This window comes from Meriones unguiculatus, chromosome 16 (genome assembly GCF_030254825.1).
Source record: "Meriones unguiculatus strain TT.TT164.6M chromosome 16, Bangor_MerUng_6.1, whole genome shotgun sequence".
NCBI classification, from domain to species: Eukaryota; Metazoa; Chordata; class Mammalia; order Rodentia; family Muridae; genus Meriones; species Meriones unguiculatus.
In genome coordinates this window covers 11,867,522-11,883,912 of record NC_083363.1, presented here as the reverse complement: position 1 = coordinate 11,883,912, position 16,391 = coordinate 11,867,522, and the positions used below count along the sequence as shown (strand labels likewise).

Sequence of the window (16,391 nt, the reverse complement as noted above, 5' to 3'; positions counted from 1 at the left end):
ATCTGAAATCTGTTGGAGGTCCAAGCAGCGTTATGACACGTGCACAGTTGGGTATAGACTACAGAAGTCAGTGTGAGGTGAGAATGTAAACAAAAGATTGTGGAAACATTTACAGCCTGTGGGATGAGAGCAGAACAGTAAGGGGGTAGACACAGAGGAGGAATGAAGCAAAGGGTTGACTCCTGTAGCAGCCAATGCGGACAGTGGGACAGCAGGAGAATAAGAGTCAGGGTTATGACTGATGCAGGCCACATGAACTAGGAACTGAAAACTCACAAACTCACATCGCTTTGAATAATAGAGTCGAGTCAAGCCACTGGTGACTGATAACAGCTGAATTCAAGTGGTAAGACCAAGGTTCCTTTATCTTTTTATTTTTTATTTATATTTATTTTTCTCTCTCTCTCTCTTTTGACCTCACAGGTCCTTTGCATATACATTATGGCTTCTACTTTTGTGTTTTTATTGTGTGTGTGTGTGTGTGTGAGAGAGAGAGAGAGAGAGAGAGAGAGAGATTCCTGAGTGTGCAAGCAAGTGAGTCTCTGGGTCTTACCTGTTTCTTACCTGCTTCTTGAATTCTTTTGTTTCCATCCGGTTGATTTGTTCTTTTGTGATATATTTTTAAATGTTACTACATTTTATTTCGTTATTATTCTTTAGAGGCCTATTTGTTTGATTGTTTGTTTGTTTGTTTGTTTGTTTTTTAAATGAGAGACAGAAAAGGAGGTGGATCCAAAAATTAGGTGTGTGTGGAGGACCTGGGAGTCATAGAGGGAGGGAAACCCATAATGAGGTTACACTAAATTTTTAAAAATCCATTTTCAATATAAAACCATTAGTTTAGAAATGTAAAATAAAGTCATTTTTTTTATAGGCAGAATTTTCACTTTGCCAATTTCTTCTTGGTACTATAAAGTCATTTTCCGGTTAGTGAGTCACTTGCTTGCTCACAAATAAGGAAAAGAAAAAGGACAAAGAAAAGTTTTAATAATAAACTTTACTTCACATTCTGACTATTGTGAATAAAGCTGCTATGAGCACAGCTGAGCAAATGTCCTTGTTGTATGGGGAAGCATCTTTTGCGTATATGCCTAGGAGTGGTATAGCTGGGTCTTGAGGTAGAGCTATTCTCAATTTTCTGAAAGTGCCAGATTGATTTCCAAAGTGGTTGTACAAATTTACACTCACAGGAGCGGTGGACGAGGGTTCCCCTTTCTTCACACCCTCACCAGCTTGTGTTGTCACTTGAGTTTTTGATCTTAGACATTCTGACTGGAATGAGATGGAATCTCAGAGTCATTTTGATTTGTATTTCCCTGATGACTAAGGAAGTTAAGTGCTTCTTAGCCATTTGAGATTCCTCTGTTGAGAACTCTCTGTTTAGTTCTGTGCCCCAGTTTTTAATTGGGTTATTATGTTTATTGGTGTTTGATTTCTTGAGTTCATTATATATTTTGGAAATTAGCACTTTGTCAGATGTAGGATCGGTAAAGATCTTTTCCCAAGCTGTAGACTGCCATTTCGTTCTATTGTCAGTCTCCTTTGCATTACAAAAACTTTTCATTTTCATGAGGTCCCATTTATTAACTGTTGATTTTAGAGCCTGTGCTCTAAGATCTGTTCAAGAAGTTGTCTCCTGTGCTAATGAGTTCAAGGCTCTTTCTCACTTTCTCTTCTAATAGGTTTAGGGTATCTGGTGTTAGACTAAGGTTTTCGATCCCCTTGGATTTGAGTTTTGTGCAGGGAGATAAACATGAATCTATTTGCATTTTTCTACATGTAGACATCCAGTTAGACCAACATCATTTGTTGAAGATGCTGTCTTTTTTCCATTGTATAGTTTTGGCTCCTTTGTCAAAAATCAAGTGTGCTTAGGTGTGGGGGGTTATTTCTGGGTCTTCCATTAGATTCTATTGACCAACCAGCCTATCTCTATGCCAGTCTCATGCAGTTTTTAATTTCTATTGCTCTGTAGTAGAGGTTGAAGTCAGGGATGGAGACACCTCCAGAAGTTCTATTATTGCACAGGGTTGTTTTACATCTTTACTCACAATAGCCGGAATCTGAAAACTACCTAGATGTCCCTCAACCAAAGAGAGGATAAAGAAACTGTGGCACATTTACATAAAGGGAAACAAGTCAGCTACTAAAAACAGAGAAATCATAAAAATTTCAGGCAAATGGAAGGAACTATAGTGAGGTAACCCAGCCCCAGAAAGACACACACAGTGTATGTACTCAGTTATAAGTGGATTTTAGCCATATAGTTCAGGATAGACATACTACAGGGCACAGACCCAAAGAAGACAAGCAACATGGATGATCCAAGGGAGGATGCATAAATCTCACTTGGAAGGTGAGATAGAATAGACAGAGGTAGTGGCTGAAGATAAGGAACCAGGTAGGAGAGGGGGAACAGAGAATTAAGAGGGTGGAGATCAGACCTGGGAAGAAAAAGGGCGAGAGGACAGGTGGCCTATAGAGAAAATAGAAAACTGAGGGTGGGGGTATCTCTGTGACAAGCTGGAGACCTAAGTCTGGGTAGGCTCCTGGGAAGATATGAGGGCTCTCAAGAGGAGACTCCTAGTAGCAGAGGCCATAGAGACTGAAGAGGACATCCTCTAACCAGGCTAGCCTCCTAGCAGCGGGAGGGGAGCCACCCACAAAAACTTCACCCCAAAATCTGTCCTGCCTACGAGATGTATGATGATAAAGATAGAGCAGATGGAGCAGAGATTGAGGGAATGCCCCACCAATGACACACCCTATCGGAGAGTGCCAACCCATGACACAATGAAAGGTAGTCTGCTAAACTTGGAGACAGGAGCCTGACAGAGTTGTCCTCTGAGAGGTGCTACCCAGCAGCACCTCAAAAAGATGGCGAGACTCACAGCTAAACATTGAGTGATGTGTAGGGCATCTTAGGGAAAGTGGGAGGGAAGAGAAAAGTACCTGGAGGTGACAGGAGCTCCACAAGAACAACAGAGCAAACTAACCAGGGCCCAGAGGAGCTTCCCTAGACTGAAGCTTTAACCAAGGACCCTGCATGAACCGGACCTAGGCCCCCTACAAAGATGTAGCAAATGGACAGCTTAGGCCTCATGTGTGTTCTCTAGTAAGGGAAGTGGGGACTGCATCAGACAGGGACACACTTGCCAGTTTTTTGATCGCTTTTTCCTGGCAGGACTGCCTTGCCAGGCTACAGGGGAGAGGACAAAGTCAGTCTTGATGCAACTTAATGAGCTGGGCTAGATGGGAAAGGGAGCTCTCCTTTCTGAAGAAAAAGTGAGAGGGGGAGGAGAGAGCGAAAAGATGAGACTGGGAAGGGCCTACAACAAGAATGTAATGTGGATTTTTAAAAAAATTGCATAGTGATAAAAAGTTAAAAAAGAAATAAAAACCCAACATGTTCAATATTAAAAATAAAGGGATTTTTGTTTCGTTTTGTTTGTTTGTTTCTTTGTTTGTTTTTTTGTCAGGCACACACACTAAAAAAATACTCCTTAGGATAATAGGAAGAGAATCTGTTCTCTTTTTTAAATGCTCTTTTATATTACCTTCTTAACAGCTTATCATATCCACTTGTTAAATTACTCACCATTCCCCAGCATGGAAAGAGCTTAAAAACCATTTGTGGCACAACATGCTTGTAACCCTGGCCTTTTAGAGGCTGAGGTAGAAGGTTTCCTCAGAGTTCACAGCTAGCCTGTCTTTTTAAGTGACCCTGGGAATCTTCGTTGTTCCTCATGCTTGCAAAGCAAGGGTTTTACTCACTGAGCCACACCCCCCAGCACCTCAAATCTGATTTTCAAATACTTTTCTATTTTTAGCCACAAACACACACTTGCTGATGTTAATAACATTACTTTATGAGAGCAAACGGCTTCAAATGCTACTGATTTCACTCGCCTCTCTTTCTTAAACCTCTCGACCATTCTGATTGCGGCAGAAGAGCGTAAACCAGAGTCCTAAGAACACTTGGGCCCAATAAAGGACAAAGTTGCTTTTTCGATGCTTAGTTTGAACTCTAACTGAATAGGAAGTATTTATCTTCCTATTACTCCCTATGCCAGTTTCTCCCATCCTTCTTCCTTTCCTTCTTGTTCTGTTAATTTAGGGAACCTACAGTAAGTTTCCTTGTGCACGCGTCTGGAGATATCTCAGCTCGACCTTGTCTGTGTCTTAAATATGGGGTGGCACTGAACATGACCTAGCATTCTTGGTTTTCCCCAGGGAAGAAGTACATGGTTTTACATCTAGAGAGGCAAATGGCATAAGAATAAAACCGTGGGCTTGGACTAAGGTCATTAGACATGAGTCTGATGAATAGAACCGAAGGTGGAAGAGCATCCAAAGCGTTAGTCATTATTACAACAAGTCAATGCGTGTATAACAACCAGTACAAATTTCATATGATGTTCTCCAAAGCTATGTGGACAGTGGGGATTAACTTGTTCCGAAGACTCTAATTTGAGTTTAGTTTTCTTTCCACTGAATCCCTTTGTTTTCATGAAGCAAATAATGCATGTTTTCCCAGCTTCACAGCTGGTAGTAATCACTTATGACACAATCTGAATGTGGAATACAAACCTTTTGCATTATTATGCAATTGTGTCATCTCCCTCATCCCCCCCCACAAATATATATGTATGTGTTTGCTGGGTGAGGGGACACAGATTATACAATTTGCAGATTGTCATGCCATTGTTGGTATCTCTGGACAATACTCAGTCGCTGTTAGGACAAGAAGAATAAAGCGGAGAGAAAGAAATCCTGTTCGGAAAGACTTATGTGCATGAATTGCTCAATGCCCAGAGGCCCGGCTCGGAGCATAAAGCTGGGTGGGAGCCCTATGTTTAAAGCGCTCATTTCTACAGTGATGAGCAGTGTGTTCCGGTTGTGCGCTGCCTCCTTTTCTCGTCCGTCATCTCCGTAAGATCCAATGTACATCACCGAAGCCACCAGAACACCCACGGTGCGGCACAAATCAATCCCGGGCCCTGAAGGTTCGGTGACCTCTGAACTGATGACGTCAGCCGCACCCACCTCGGCTTGAGGAAGCCACAGGTCGATCAGGGGGTCACCTTCATTGAGGAGTGGATCTCAGAACTCCTTAAGCCAAGGACTGTTCTGCATTCTAATGTTAAGTCGTAACGTAAAAGCACTAAACAACAGTACAAAAGAAGAACTGACGCCAAAGTAGGGACAAGAAGACATGTTAGGATACGCAAGGAGGTTTTCTCAATGCATTGCGCAGCAGTTGGTGTCCGTTCACTAATGATCATATGGGTAGTAATCTCACGTAGTAACAAATCCTGGAAGTTTCCTTGGTACAGCGTTATCGGCTCTACCTAGTATCAGCAGGGACAATTGCTCACCTGCTTATTTGACGAAATGTTAAGTAAGAAGAATGGAGGGAAAGCTTGTTTGGGACACGAGGGCAGTGTGCTGGCCATGTGTGACCCCAGTGTTTGTAGTGAAAAAATTCCGCTGGCCTGAGGGTTCGGTGGGGGTTCTTTTCTCCCCTTACCTTTCCGTGTCCTTCAGAAGTCGCACAGAAACAGCCCAGAAAAAAATAAAATAAGTGGAAAAAAAAAAAAGAAAGGATACACATTAGTACAGTTTTATGCAGGTATCCCTGAATCGTGTGTTTCTAATAAATAACCTTAGAAATGATCTAACTGCTAAAAGTTGTGGTGAAATTTTCCCTTTCACTGGTAGCTGATTTTTTCCAAGCCCTTTTCTAAACGATAAGTGCAGCTTTAATCTATTAATGTATGTGAAACAAATACTTGGGACTGGGCCATGGCAAAATGCACAGTCCCACTGGCTTGCCAGTGATCTGCATCTCTCACAGTTCCGGCCTCTGGAGTCTGAAGACAAGGGTCAGGCAGGTTTGTTCTAGCAAAGCTACATCCTCTCATACCTGGCACTTCTGTGCTGTGCCCTCACGTGGTGGCAGAAGGCCAGGGTTCTTCTAGGACTCTTGCCTGTTTCTTTGGTTTTGGAGATTGCTCTTCCTGTACAGCCCAGGCTCCCTAGGGTGCTCTTATCTCTCTAGCAGTGCTGAGACGACAGGCCAGCCTCCTCGTGGTCACTTGTGGCCTCTTTCTTAGGGAGGAAAATCTCACTGGTAGATTCTGTACCATTGACAAGGCTTTGGGGAAAGCCCCACCCATTGCTAGCTTTTGGGTTAGGATTTTTATACATGATTTTGGGTATATACTCATTCACAGGAAGCCAGACAGTTGATCTCAAGTTGTGAAATAAGAAACCGTTGAAAAGACAAAAAGATGGGTAGGTTTTATATTTGGATGACAAATCTTTTTATCTGTATCTTTGAATTATCATCAACTCAATTGTGTTCAACTTCAGTATTTTTGATTGTGTACCAACACACTTATCTCTTTATTGTGTATATAGCATTGCAGTAATTTACTGTAGTCATTTTCTGAAATGAACACCAGATTTGGAGAAAGGCGGTTAAGCAATAAAGGCTCCCCAGTTCTGTTTCTCATTCATGTTTTCCATGTTTAGAGATTTACTTATTTGTTATGTGAATTGGTGTTTTGCCTGCATGTATGTCTGGGTATGTGAGGTGGCCAGATCACCTGGAACTGGAGTTACAGACAGTTGTGAGCTGCCATGTGGGTGCTGGGAATTGAAACTGGGTCCTTGGAAGAGCAGCCAGTGATCTCAAACATATAGCCATCTCTCTAGCCCTTCATTTATGTTTTCTAATGCTTATCAGAACAGTTTTGACTCTCTGTAAGAACCCTAGGGTAAAGAAAGGCCATACCTATGGTAGAAAAAAATGTCATTTCAGAGGACATTGTAGCTAATTTTTCTTTTAACTTTCAGGCTGAACAGGACAATGGCCACCCACTTCCAGCCTTTGCTAGTTTACATATTGAAATTCTGGATGAAAACAACCAGAGCCCATATTTCACAATGCCCAGCTATCAGGGATACATCCTGGAGTCTGCCCCTGTGGGAGCCACCATCTCTGAGAGCGTGAACTTAACCACACCTCTGAGAATTGTAGCCCTGGACAAAGACATCGAAGACGTAAGTTTCGTAAATATTTCTGCGATTATTTGCTGACATGACCTTCTATCTGTGTTTATACTAAGTTGTACAAAGCAGCACTGCACAGACTACTAAGCGGAGAGAAAGGAAACAAGGTCGGTGTGGCGGATCTTAGTGCTGTAGTTTAATGTCATATCAGAGGTACTCTTTTAAAGTGTGTTTAGTGGAATAGATGTTCTCCAACGCAGCCATGCTGCACATGAAGGCCAATGAGCTGTTCACTTGGTGCTTGCTGAATCGCCAGGATGAACGTTCGTGTTATTATAAATTGGAAACAGTTTTGATTTATGGTCAAAAAAAATGATAGCATCACAAAGTGACTATAAAATCATGAACACAAGACTAAGGAGGGAGACGCTTCCTGGCAATTGTGAAGACGGTGGTTTGGAGGATTCTGAGCACCCACATAAAAAAGACGAGCCGGTAAGTGAGCTCCAGACTAATGAAGAACCCTTAGCAGTACAGTGTGGTAGAAACACCAGATTTTGACCTCTGGCCTCTATGTGTGAATGCATACCCATACATGGGCGTGTGTTCATATATACCACACATACACAGAGGCAGGTATGTTTGCATACCACACGCATGCACACACCACACATACATATGCCATACATACACACACAGAGAGACACACAAATAAGTAAAAACAACAAAAAGGTGAAAACAAAAAGATGTGCGTCAATCATTTGAAAAGAGAACCATTTCTGAAAGCAGCCCAGAATGCACCTTGGGATCTCCTTCCATTGCGAGGGCACAGTATTAGAGAAGACGCCTTGGGAGCCACTGACCCATGAATTGCTTTGACTAGTGGCTGCTGAGGTTTCTATTCCTGTAGGTCACATCTGGCTGACTTCTGGTCTTGTAGTATTGACCTTGTCGGAATGAGTGGAAGATTGTCCAGCTGGGCAAAATAAGAGTGATTTATCCCATTGGCCAGAGAGATTTTACATGAAGACTAGACAGAAAATCCATGCCAGTCAACCCAGCTGTCGACTGGGAAGTTGTGGAGGAAGAACAGCAGAGCGAGGAAGCTTGACATCCTTTTTTATAATAGCAGAAATGAATGTGGCACCTTTGTAGCCAAGGGGCTAATGTAATACCAGCAAGGAAAGCAAGCTCCCTGTGGAAGAGGGGAGTAGAGGGGAGTCCTGAGGAAGCATGAGGTCCCAGAGCTGTCCTGGTCCCCTTTGAACGCTTCATCCTTCTGCTTCTGCCTCCTAAACCCTGGATGGCAGGCCTGGACCACAACACATGGCTTTAACTTTTAGAAATTTTAACTGACAAACGTAAACATCACATCTGGCTAAGCGGACGGTACTGCTCTAGAATGCCCTTACATTTTTCATTGCACAGAGGTTCATCACCGTAGTCAAACACATTCAGGTTTCTTTTGTCTGCTGAGGCTGACAGCTCCTGGGCCCCTCCCCCACTCCTCTTCCTGCTACGTGTTCTCTTCCACTCCTAGCCTGTGCACTTGCCTTTCTGATTCCTGTCTAGTTTTTTGATCCTTCTTCTTTTTTTGTTTTCTACTTTTAACCTCGAATCACATTTTTAACAACAGTTCAGTCAAGTTCTTGCTATAGGCTTGACAACAGGGTGAATGTCCCACCTTTAAAATTCTCCTACTTTGAAAAAGGACATTGAGTGATTGCTCAAAAACTCAAGACATGACTGTGTGACACTTCCTAGGGACTTTGTTATTTTCTTAATCAAACTTTTATATCGGAATATGAACCAGTTGAGTTTTTCATGCTAATAAACTTTGAGATCTTTGAGGTGGGTGTTGCTCTGTAGAGGAATGCCCAGTCTCATGCACACAGCAGGTGGGACCTTGCTATCTGCACATTTTTCATCTTCAGTTTCTGAAACTTCCCACTTTCCTTGAGCAATCACCGGCACATCTCAGATTTGCCAAGCTACATCTGACCTAAATGATTTTGCTTCACTTTGTATGACTTGAGGTATTTCATTCTATTTTACATGAGCCAATTTTGATTAGCTCACAACGTCTGGTGTTTGGGATTTTCGTCAGGTGGTTCCTCATTCAAGAATCTTTTTCTTTTAGGGTCCAAGGTGAGGTGGATGTCCTTTTTTTGGTGGATTTTTCTAATATACTTCTTATTTTGTAATATCTGTCTATTCCCCTCACTGAGCTTAAATCTCTTCATGAAACCTCCCATACCATAATAACTTGTTTATTCTTCATACCACTTTCCCAACCCTTGGTCGGTTTTCATAACTCTCTAATTTACTAATAAACTCAGACATGGTTCAATGAATGAGGACATCAAGCATGTACTTCAGATATTCCAACAATACTGAATTCATCAACTTAGGTGTTCACTGGATTGCTTTTGAAGGGTCGGACAGCTCTGATTCTTAGATAACCCTTTACCAGACTGACAGAAGCCACTTCCTCACAACTCAACCGTTATGTTTAAATCTTCATTTATGGGAACACAAAATAAATCACGAAATAGATGTTAATATGTTTGAAGATGGATATTTGTCTGTCTGAATCATGTGGGTTTTTTTTTCTTTCACTTTTTTAAGCAAAGAATTAGTTTTGCTAGGAATTTCTAAATATCTACATTAACTATATATATGTTACACATAGTTTGCATATATAGTTTTTATAAAATGTGTGTACGTGCTTGCATGTGTGTGTATGCGTGCATGTGTGTGTGTGTGTGTGTGTGTGTGTGTGTGATTTCAACTTGCCATCACAGTATTTACTACCCAGCAGGATATCACTCTGAGAGGGGCTAGAATTAGTGAAAACAGCCAGCACAGGGCAGGGATCTAATAAGACTTACAGACATGAGTGACCTCAAACAGATGTTACCCATATAAACAGAGACTGGCCTCCAAGAAGAGAAGCCAAAGCTCACTAGAGCAACAGATTCCTTTGGGCTGCTTCAGGAAGAGTCAAGGCCAAGGGCACATGCTGATGGTCAAGCCAGCTGGCTCCATTCCTACAGATGGTAAATCTGGCTTCTTCCTTCTACCAGGAAAAAGTGAGACATGATTTTAAGAACTAAAATCCAAGCTTGCTGAGATATAGTGCCGTCCATAGTAGAGACCTGGAATTAAAAGGCATCCTGAGCATCATTGTAAGGCTGAAGAATTACTGAACAAAACATCCTTATATCAGCCTTTATTTTTCATAGATCAGCATGCACACATACATGAAACAGTTATGTATGTCATTTAAAAATACTCTTGCCAGTATAGTTTTGAAATATATCCTCCTGCATGAACATCAAAAAATACACAATGTTTATAACGGACAAACTGATACTACCAACTTTCCAGGGGCAAATCCAGGAGAAGCTGAACTGGATAATGTCTCTGTAAGAGCAAATGAGGTGATAGTGAGCAAATATTATTCACTAGCTTTTTCAATGATGGTGGTTCGCTAACAATTCAATGTGAGTGTTGGTGCTTAAGATACTCAATCGATATACTTTCAAGGTATATGTATTTATAAGTAGATGCTTATAAAAGTATAATTCTCGTATATATAACGAAGTTCTAAGGAAATGATGTGTCTCTTATGGACAATGTTGCTTCAGCGTGCTTCACCTTACTCCTTTCTTATTGTGTGTTATGTGCATTGGGTGGGCATGACCTTTGTGCTTACCATGTTTATTTCATGTCTGGTTCACATCTAGGTGCCGCCTGGTGGAGTTCCTGTAGGTACCAGGGTTTTGATTTTGTGATTGTCAATTGCTGTGGATCATTTCTAAGTTTTTTTTTTTCTCTTTGCAAATAAAACTTTATTATCACTTACTTTGTAAGTGATAATTTAGTCAACAAACAATCTGTTAAATGTTCTTTAGATATTAGTGGATTCTTAGCCCCCCGATGTTGTAAATTTATCACGGCATCTCTTTTCTATAAGGTTCTAAATTTGAGATGGAGAAGTACTAATCTAGGTATTTGAAGTCTCCACCGCTAATTCATTAAAACTGACAAGTTAGATTAGATTGTATCATTTCCTGTCATTCTTTGTCATGTGTATATAAGCACACGAGTATGCATACATGTGTATGGGCATATAGAGAGAGAGACATGTTTATGTGCACATACACAGAAATGCATATAATCTTGCATGTCTGTGATAACATTCTGATTCATTTAGATGTCTGGTTTCAAATCCTAAAAACAGCCATATGAACACAGGTCTACACAATGAAGGTTTATTTGATGTTTTACTTTACATTCAAATATTTACTTACCTTTTTTGTATATACATTTATTTTTGTGTTGATTTTTCCTGCTTTTGTGAGTGTATTGGATTTTATTTTACCCTACCCCAAACAATTTACAAAGCAATACACTAATAAATCATATTTTTTGGTGTTTGCTGCATGGGTGTTTTAGGGTAAAATAAACCGTCTTGTGTGATAGAAAGAATATTATTCATTAATAAATTCTCTATGTTCAACAAACTAAAGTTCATTTTAAAGCCACATAGACATGAACTCTAAGGGCCATGTGAGAAAATAAGATCAGGGTATCATGTCTATTCATAAAATCTTCTGGCTATGTGAGAAAATATGTCCATTCACATCTTACTCTGTGGAATATGAGTCTAGACTCTTATGTGGTCTGAGGCATTGCAAACACACCAATATTTCCTGAGCTTGAGTCTGTAACGATAGAAAAATTCAATAATTATACTCATAAAACCAAAACTGGGGTATCATTATGCAGACTGTCAAAGGAAGATCTGGACTTTATGAGAAAAGGAATATTTGATTTAAGGTACAGATTGTTTCTTGCCAAAATTTTGCATACTTAAAATGTTTTTGGTCAAGAAAGACGAATCTTGTAGCTGTAAAATTCTTAAGGCACTAATGCTGTTTGTGTTGAAATGCATGCACTGAAATTTGATACTGAAATTACATGACATTTTTATTCAAGTCATCAAAAGCATAACATATTTTATAGTGCGGTATTAACCTTGAAATCTATCTAAAATATTAATGGAAAAGTGAGAATTTGCTGAATATTTCTAACTCAGTCCTAAATGTTTGTTCTTGAAAGATCACTGAGGTTTTAGCAATAGCATTTCCTCATCTTTTATAAAGATATAAAGGGTTCCTGTTGTAAATAAACATAAATGTCGAGGGAAAGTCTATTTTAGTAAGAGATTAATCGCAGAACTGAGCAGCGTGAGCCGAAGTGTGTCCTGTGACGTTTCAGGTCCATGCAAGGCAGGAAAAACCAGCCCTAGAACACTGTCTTCATCTATAGTCAGTTTCCAGTACAAGACTCAGGACACCGATGCTCTGAGACGATCAGAATCTCTTTAGTGCTACTGTCTACGGAGAGCTATGCACCCTGATTTCCAATGAGTAGCATTTGACATGGAAAATCGCTGTATCCTTATAAAATCAGTCAAAGGAAATGCTGCCGTTTGTAATAAATCATATTTTACTACAGTCACACAGACAAGTTAATATGCACGGATGTCTTGTATTATCACAGTGCTGACATGTGAATATAGCAATGAATCTACCTCACAAAAGGAAGAAGCCAGATTTAAAGATGGCTTTAAAATGTACCTCACTAACTGCAGTTAGTGGAAGGGAATAAGTTGAAGGAAAATGTAGGCACAAAGAGAGAAGAGAGCAATGAAAGACGCGAACCAAAAGGAAGGAGTACATATTTGTTAAGCTAGTATTATGTCAAAGGTCACACACCAGCATCGTAGGAACCTGGAGTCATGAGGAAACTGTGTCAGGAATATTGGTAACACACATAGGCAACAGAAAATAATGTTAATTTTAAAGCACTGTAATTTGATAAAATTGAAAATAAACACTGAAAAATTGCAGATGTTCACTTTTTGTGAAGCTAAACTCACTATTTTTGATCACCTTTAAATTAACAACTGAATTTCATCAACATTGATACTGCTGAGAAAAGAAGAATTCTCAAGAATGTGGGCCAAGATATAGTTTTTCATAAATCACTTTTTTTTTTTTTAACCAACATAGCTCTTCAGTCATCTTAGCCCAGATTTGGGGAGTGCCAATCACGGGACTCGAAATACTAAACTACCAGCTAGAAGACTGGTTTGAAAAATAGCAGAATATAGGCTCATACTTTTATGGTTTAATGGATTTGATTATTCAAAAATCAGTACACACAGAAAGCCAGTCTCCATAGCACTCCTTCATTTTTCTGAGACGAAAATCAACACCAACCTGAACCTCAAACCCTGCTCACAGAAGTGCCCACAGACAAACCTGAACTTATACCTTGTTGCTATTCACATGAATAGCATTTGTCTCAAAGATACTTGAAATCCACATAAATCACGGCACAGGGGAAAAGTCTACTAAAGAACGCTTGTTGCTTTTCAAAGTGTATGCACTCTTAGTAGTTATGCTGACTCTCTACATAGAAAATTTAAAATGCGAGATCTTATTCTCCCCAAACCAGCACACTTGACAATCTCCTTCCCTGTGCTCTCCGATCAATACCTAATAAAAGCGTGAGAAAAGTGTTTTCGAAAAACCTTTTACAGCCTACTATGGTAATATTTTAAAGGAGTGACATTCTGTAAACATACTTCCTCTCCTGTGTCACCCATTTTCATAAGTGGCCAGAGCACTGAACTCCCAAAATACATTTATTATCTCCAGCTGCCCTCCTGGTTCACTGGTCAAGCAGCAACTCAAGTTCCTTACCGCCTTTCTGTCCCTTTTCTAAACAGCAGTGAATAATATCTAACCATTGAGAGGGGAATACAAAGGCTGTGAAGGGTTTTCAATGCTATGTTAATTATCTTAGCTCTAAATTTTAAAAATTATCAACTATAGTGTAATTTTTCCCTAGGCCCTTTGACAGGAACGAGTGCTTAAGTTTATAAATATTTTCTAGCAAATCATCTGAAATATTTTAATTAAAATATTGTTTTTCTTTGAAGAACGCTACAGTATTAAAATGAGACAGGAAAAAAAAGCAAGCCTAATATTTACGGGTAATGAATAATTCATCACCAATTTTTATTCCTGTTTTACATTAAAAGTGAGAGCAACACAGAAGCATGCATATGTTCAGTTTATTACTAAAAATGAAATGACTGTAAAATTTTACAGCTGAAATTCTAGCCTCCAATTTTCCATTCCTCCTATTATTCCTAAGATCTTGGCACCAATAAAGCATAGACAATTTGATATTAAGTGACCATCAAAAGTACATTCAATTATCTTGTTTCCTAGTCTTTCTTTCTGTTTTCTTTCCCTTTTCGCCTTAACTGTGCTAACACTTCCTTCAGTATTCTATGGACCACGTCGTTGTCTGGCTTTGGCTGCCTGTAAATTAATGCTACTTGGATACCTTTCTTGCTTTAGGAATTTTTGTATAATGGTGTGTATTTATAATAAATCTCAAAACTTAAGTTTCGGGCAACAAACTAAAAGTTCACTGTATGCTAACCATTTTTAAACGATGCATTTTCTTTCAAAGACGAAAGATCCGGAACTCCACCTTTTCCTCAATGACTATACCTCAGTCTTCACCGTCACACCCACTGGCATCACCCGCTACCTTACCCTGCTTCAACCCGTGGACAGAGAGGAGCAGCAAACATATACCTTTCTGGTAAAATATTTCTTATATGTTTATACAGCCATAGGGGAAACCATCATTAAAGTGGATAAGGGCAATGATTTGATAGTAAAAGCATGCTCTGTCAGGAAGAGGAGAAAAGGTCAACACATTCCTTTCTCCCTTTCACTCTTTATAAATTTCAGTACCACATTAATATTTACTCACTGGAGAAAAATATTTTCCAGTCTTTACGCTATGGAAGTGAATAAAGCAAAGTAAAGCCCGCCAAGTGAAGCATTATTTATGACTTTTGTGCTATGGCTGGGGTTTCAGTTTCACTGCTGTCTGAGGCAGATGGTCCTCAGCTCGCAGTGATGCTCCCTCAAGAGAGCACCCGGTAATGTGCAGAGGGTGCTCGTGGCTTACACCGGTGGACTCAGTGATTCCACCGTGGCTGCGGTGACTGCAGCTTCTGTAATGCCGCATATGAGTAGATTTTAGGAGTCATTCGGGCAGGATGGCCGACAGATGCCTGGTAGGTCCTTCTAAATTGTTAATAAGGTAATTAAGATACCATGAGTAATGAATGTTGATGAATCAGTCACGTGACCATTTTGCATATTAATAGGATGAACTGCCTCTCTAGGACCTTCAGCTTCTTAACTAACATATGAATGCTAATTGTGAAAGATTGTCTTATATGCAAATTATATAATCATGAAGGAACTTTCACTTATACCTTATGGATTAAACTGTAACTGGGACTGGGGATAGAGCTCAGTTGGTGGAGGACTTGGTCCAGCATGCATAAGGTTTTAGGTTCAATCCCCATCACTGCATGACCCAATGTGGTGGTGCGTGCCTGTAATCCCAGTACTAAGGAGATGGAAGTAGGAGTCTGAGAAGATCAAATTCACGTCACACTCAAGTACATAACTAGTTTGAGGTCTGCCAGAACTATGGAAGTCCTGTCTCAAAGACAACAACAAAAACGCACTTAATGTTTAAGTGTCAACAGTATCATTGGCCCAAAGCTTCTAAAACCTTTTCATATCTCATGATTTAAAAAAAAAATCTGTAACTGTATGTGGAATCTTAAGTAATTGCTTCTTAGCATATTCAAACATTTGGGATATTTGTTATTCACGTCTTACTATTTCATTTTAGCAACAACAAAGCTGAGCACACTCTTAAAACACATTAAAAATGTATTTGTTTGTAAAGGTAACGTGCTTGCTCTTGTGTTTGTGTGACTTCTCTCCCGTGTTCTGTTCCCCCACAGATAACAGCATTTGATGGTGTACAAGAAAGCAAACCAGTCGTGGTCAATATCCGAGTGATGGATGCAAATGATAACACCCCAACCTTTCCTGAGATCTCCTATGATGTCTTTGTGTACACAGACATGAGTCCTGGGGATAGTGTCATTCAGGTAAGCCCACTGGATGGGAACTGTGTTTCCAGGGCAGCCTACACCAGCCTCCCTAAGAAATAAAAATGGACGTCGGACACACAGACGCCACGGCTTTAGAAACTTCTAAATTGATGTCAAGTGCTTCACATCCAAATAGATATCTTGGGCTGGTAAGATTGCTCAGTGGGTAAAAACGCTGAGTGGACAAGTCACATGGCAGGGGTGTGTGTGATGCCAAGAACCATGGTGGAAGGACTGAACCACATCAAGGAATGCACACGCATGCACATATGCACTCACGCATCACACACACTAA

General features: G+C 40.1%; 1 protein-coding gene across 4 annotated transcripts in view; it reads left to right on the top strand.

Annotated features, from left to right (window-relative positions):
• Pcdh15 (protocadherin related 15) overlaps positions 1 to 16,391 on the top strand; it is a 1,462,904-nt gene that overhangs the window by 1,163,867 nt on the left and 282,646 nt on the right. For all 4 annotated transcript variants that reach the window (XM_060369368.1, XM_060369370.1, XM_060369367.1 and 1 more), the window contains exons 13-15: positions 6,862 to 7,068; positions 14,578 to 14,712; positions 15,944 to 16,093. In XM_060369368.1, the coding sequence (XP_060225351.1) occupies positions 6,862 to 7,068; positions 14,578 to 14,712; positions 15,944 to 16,093 (492 nt within the window). The remainder of the gene's footprint in view (positions 1 to 6,861; positions 7,069 to 14,577; positions 14,713 to 15,943; positions 16,094 to 16,391) is intronic.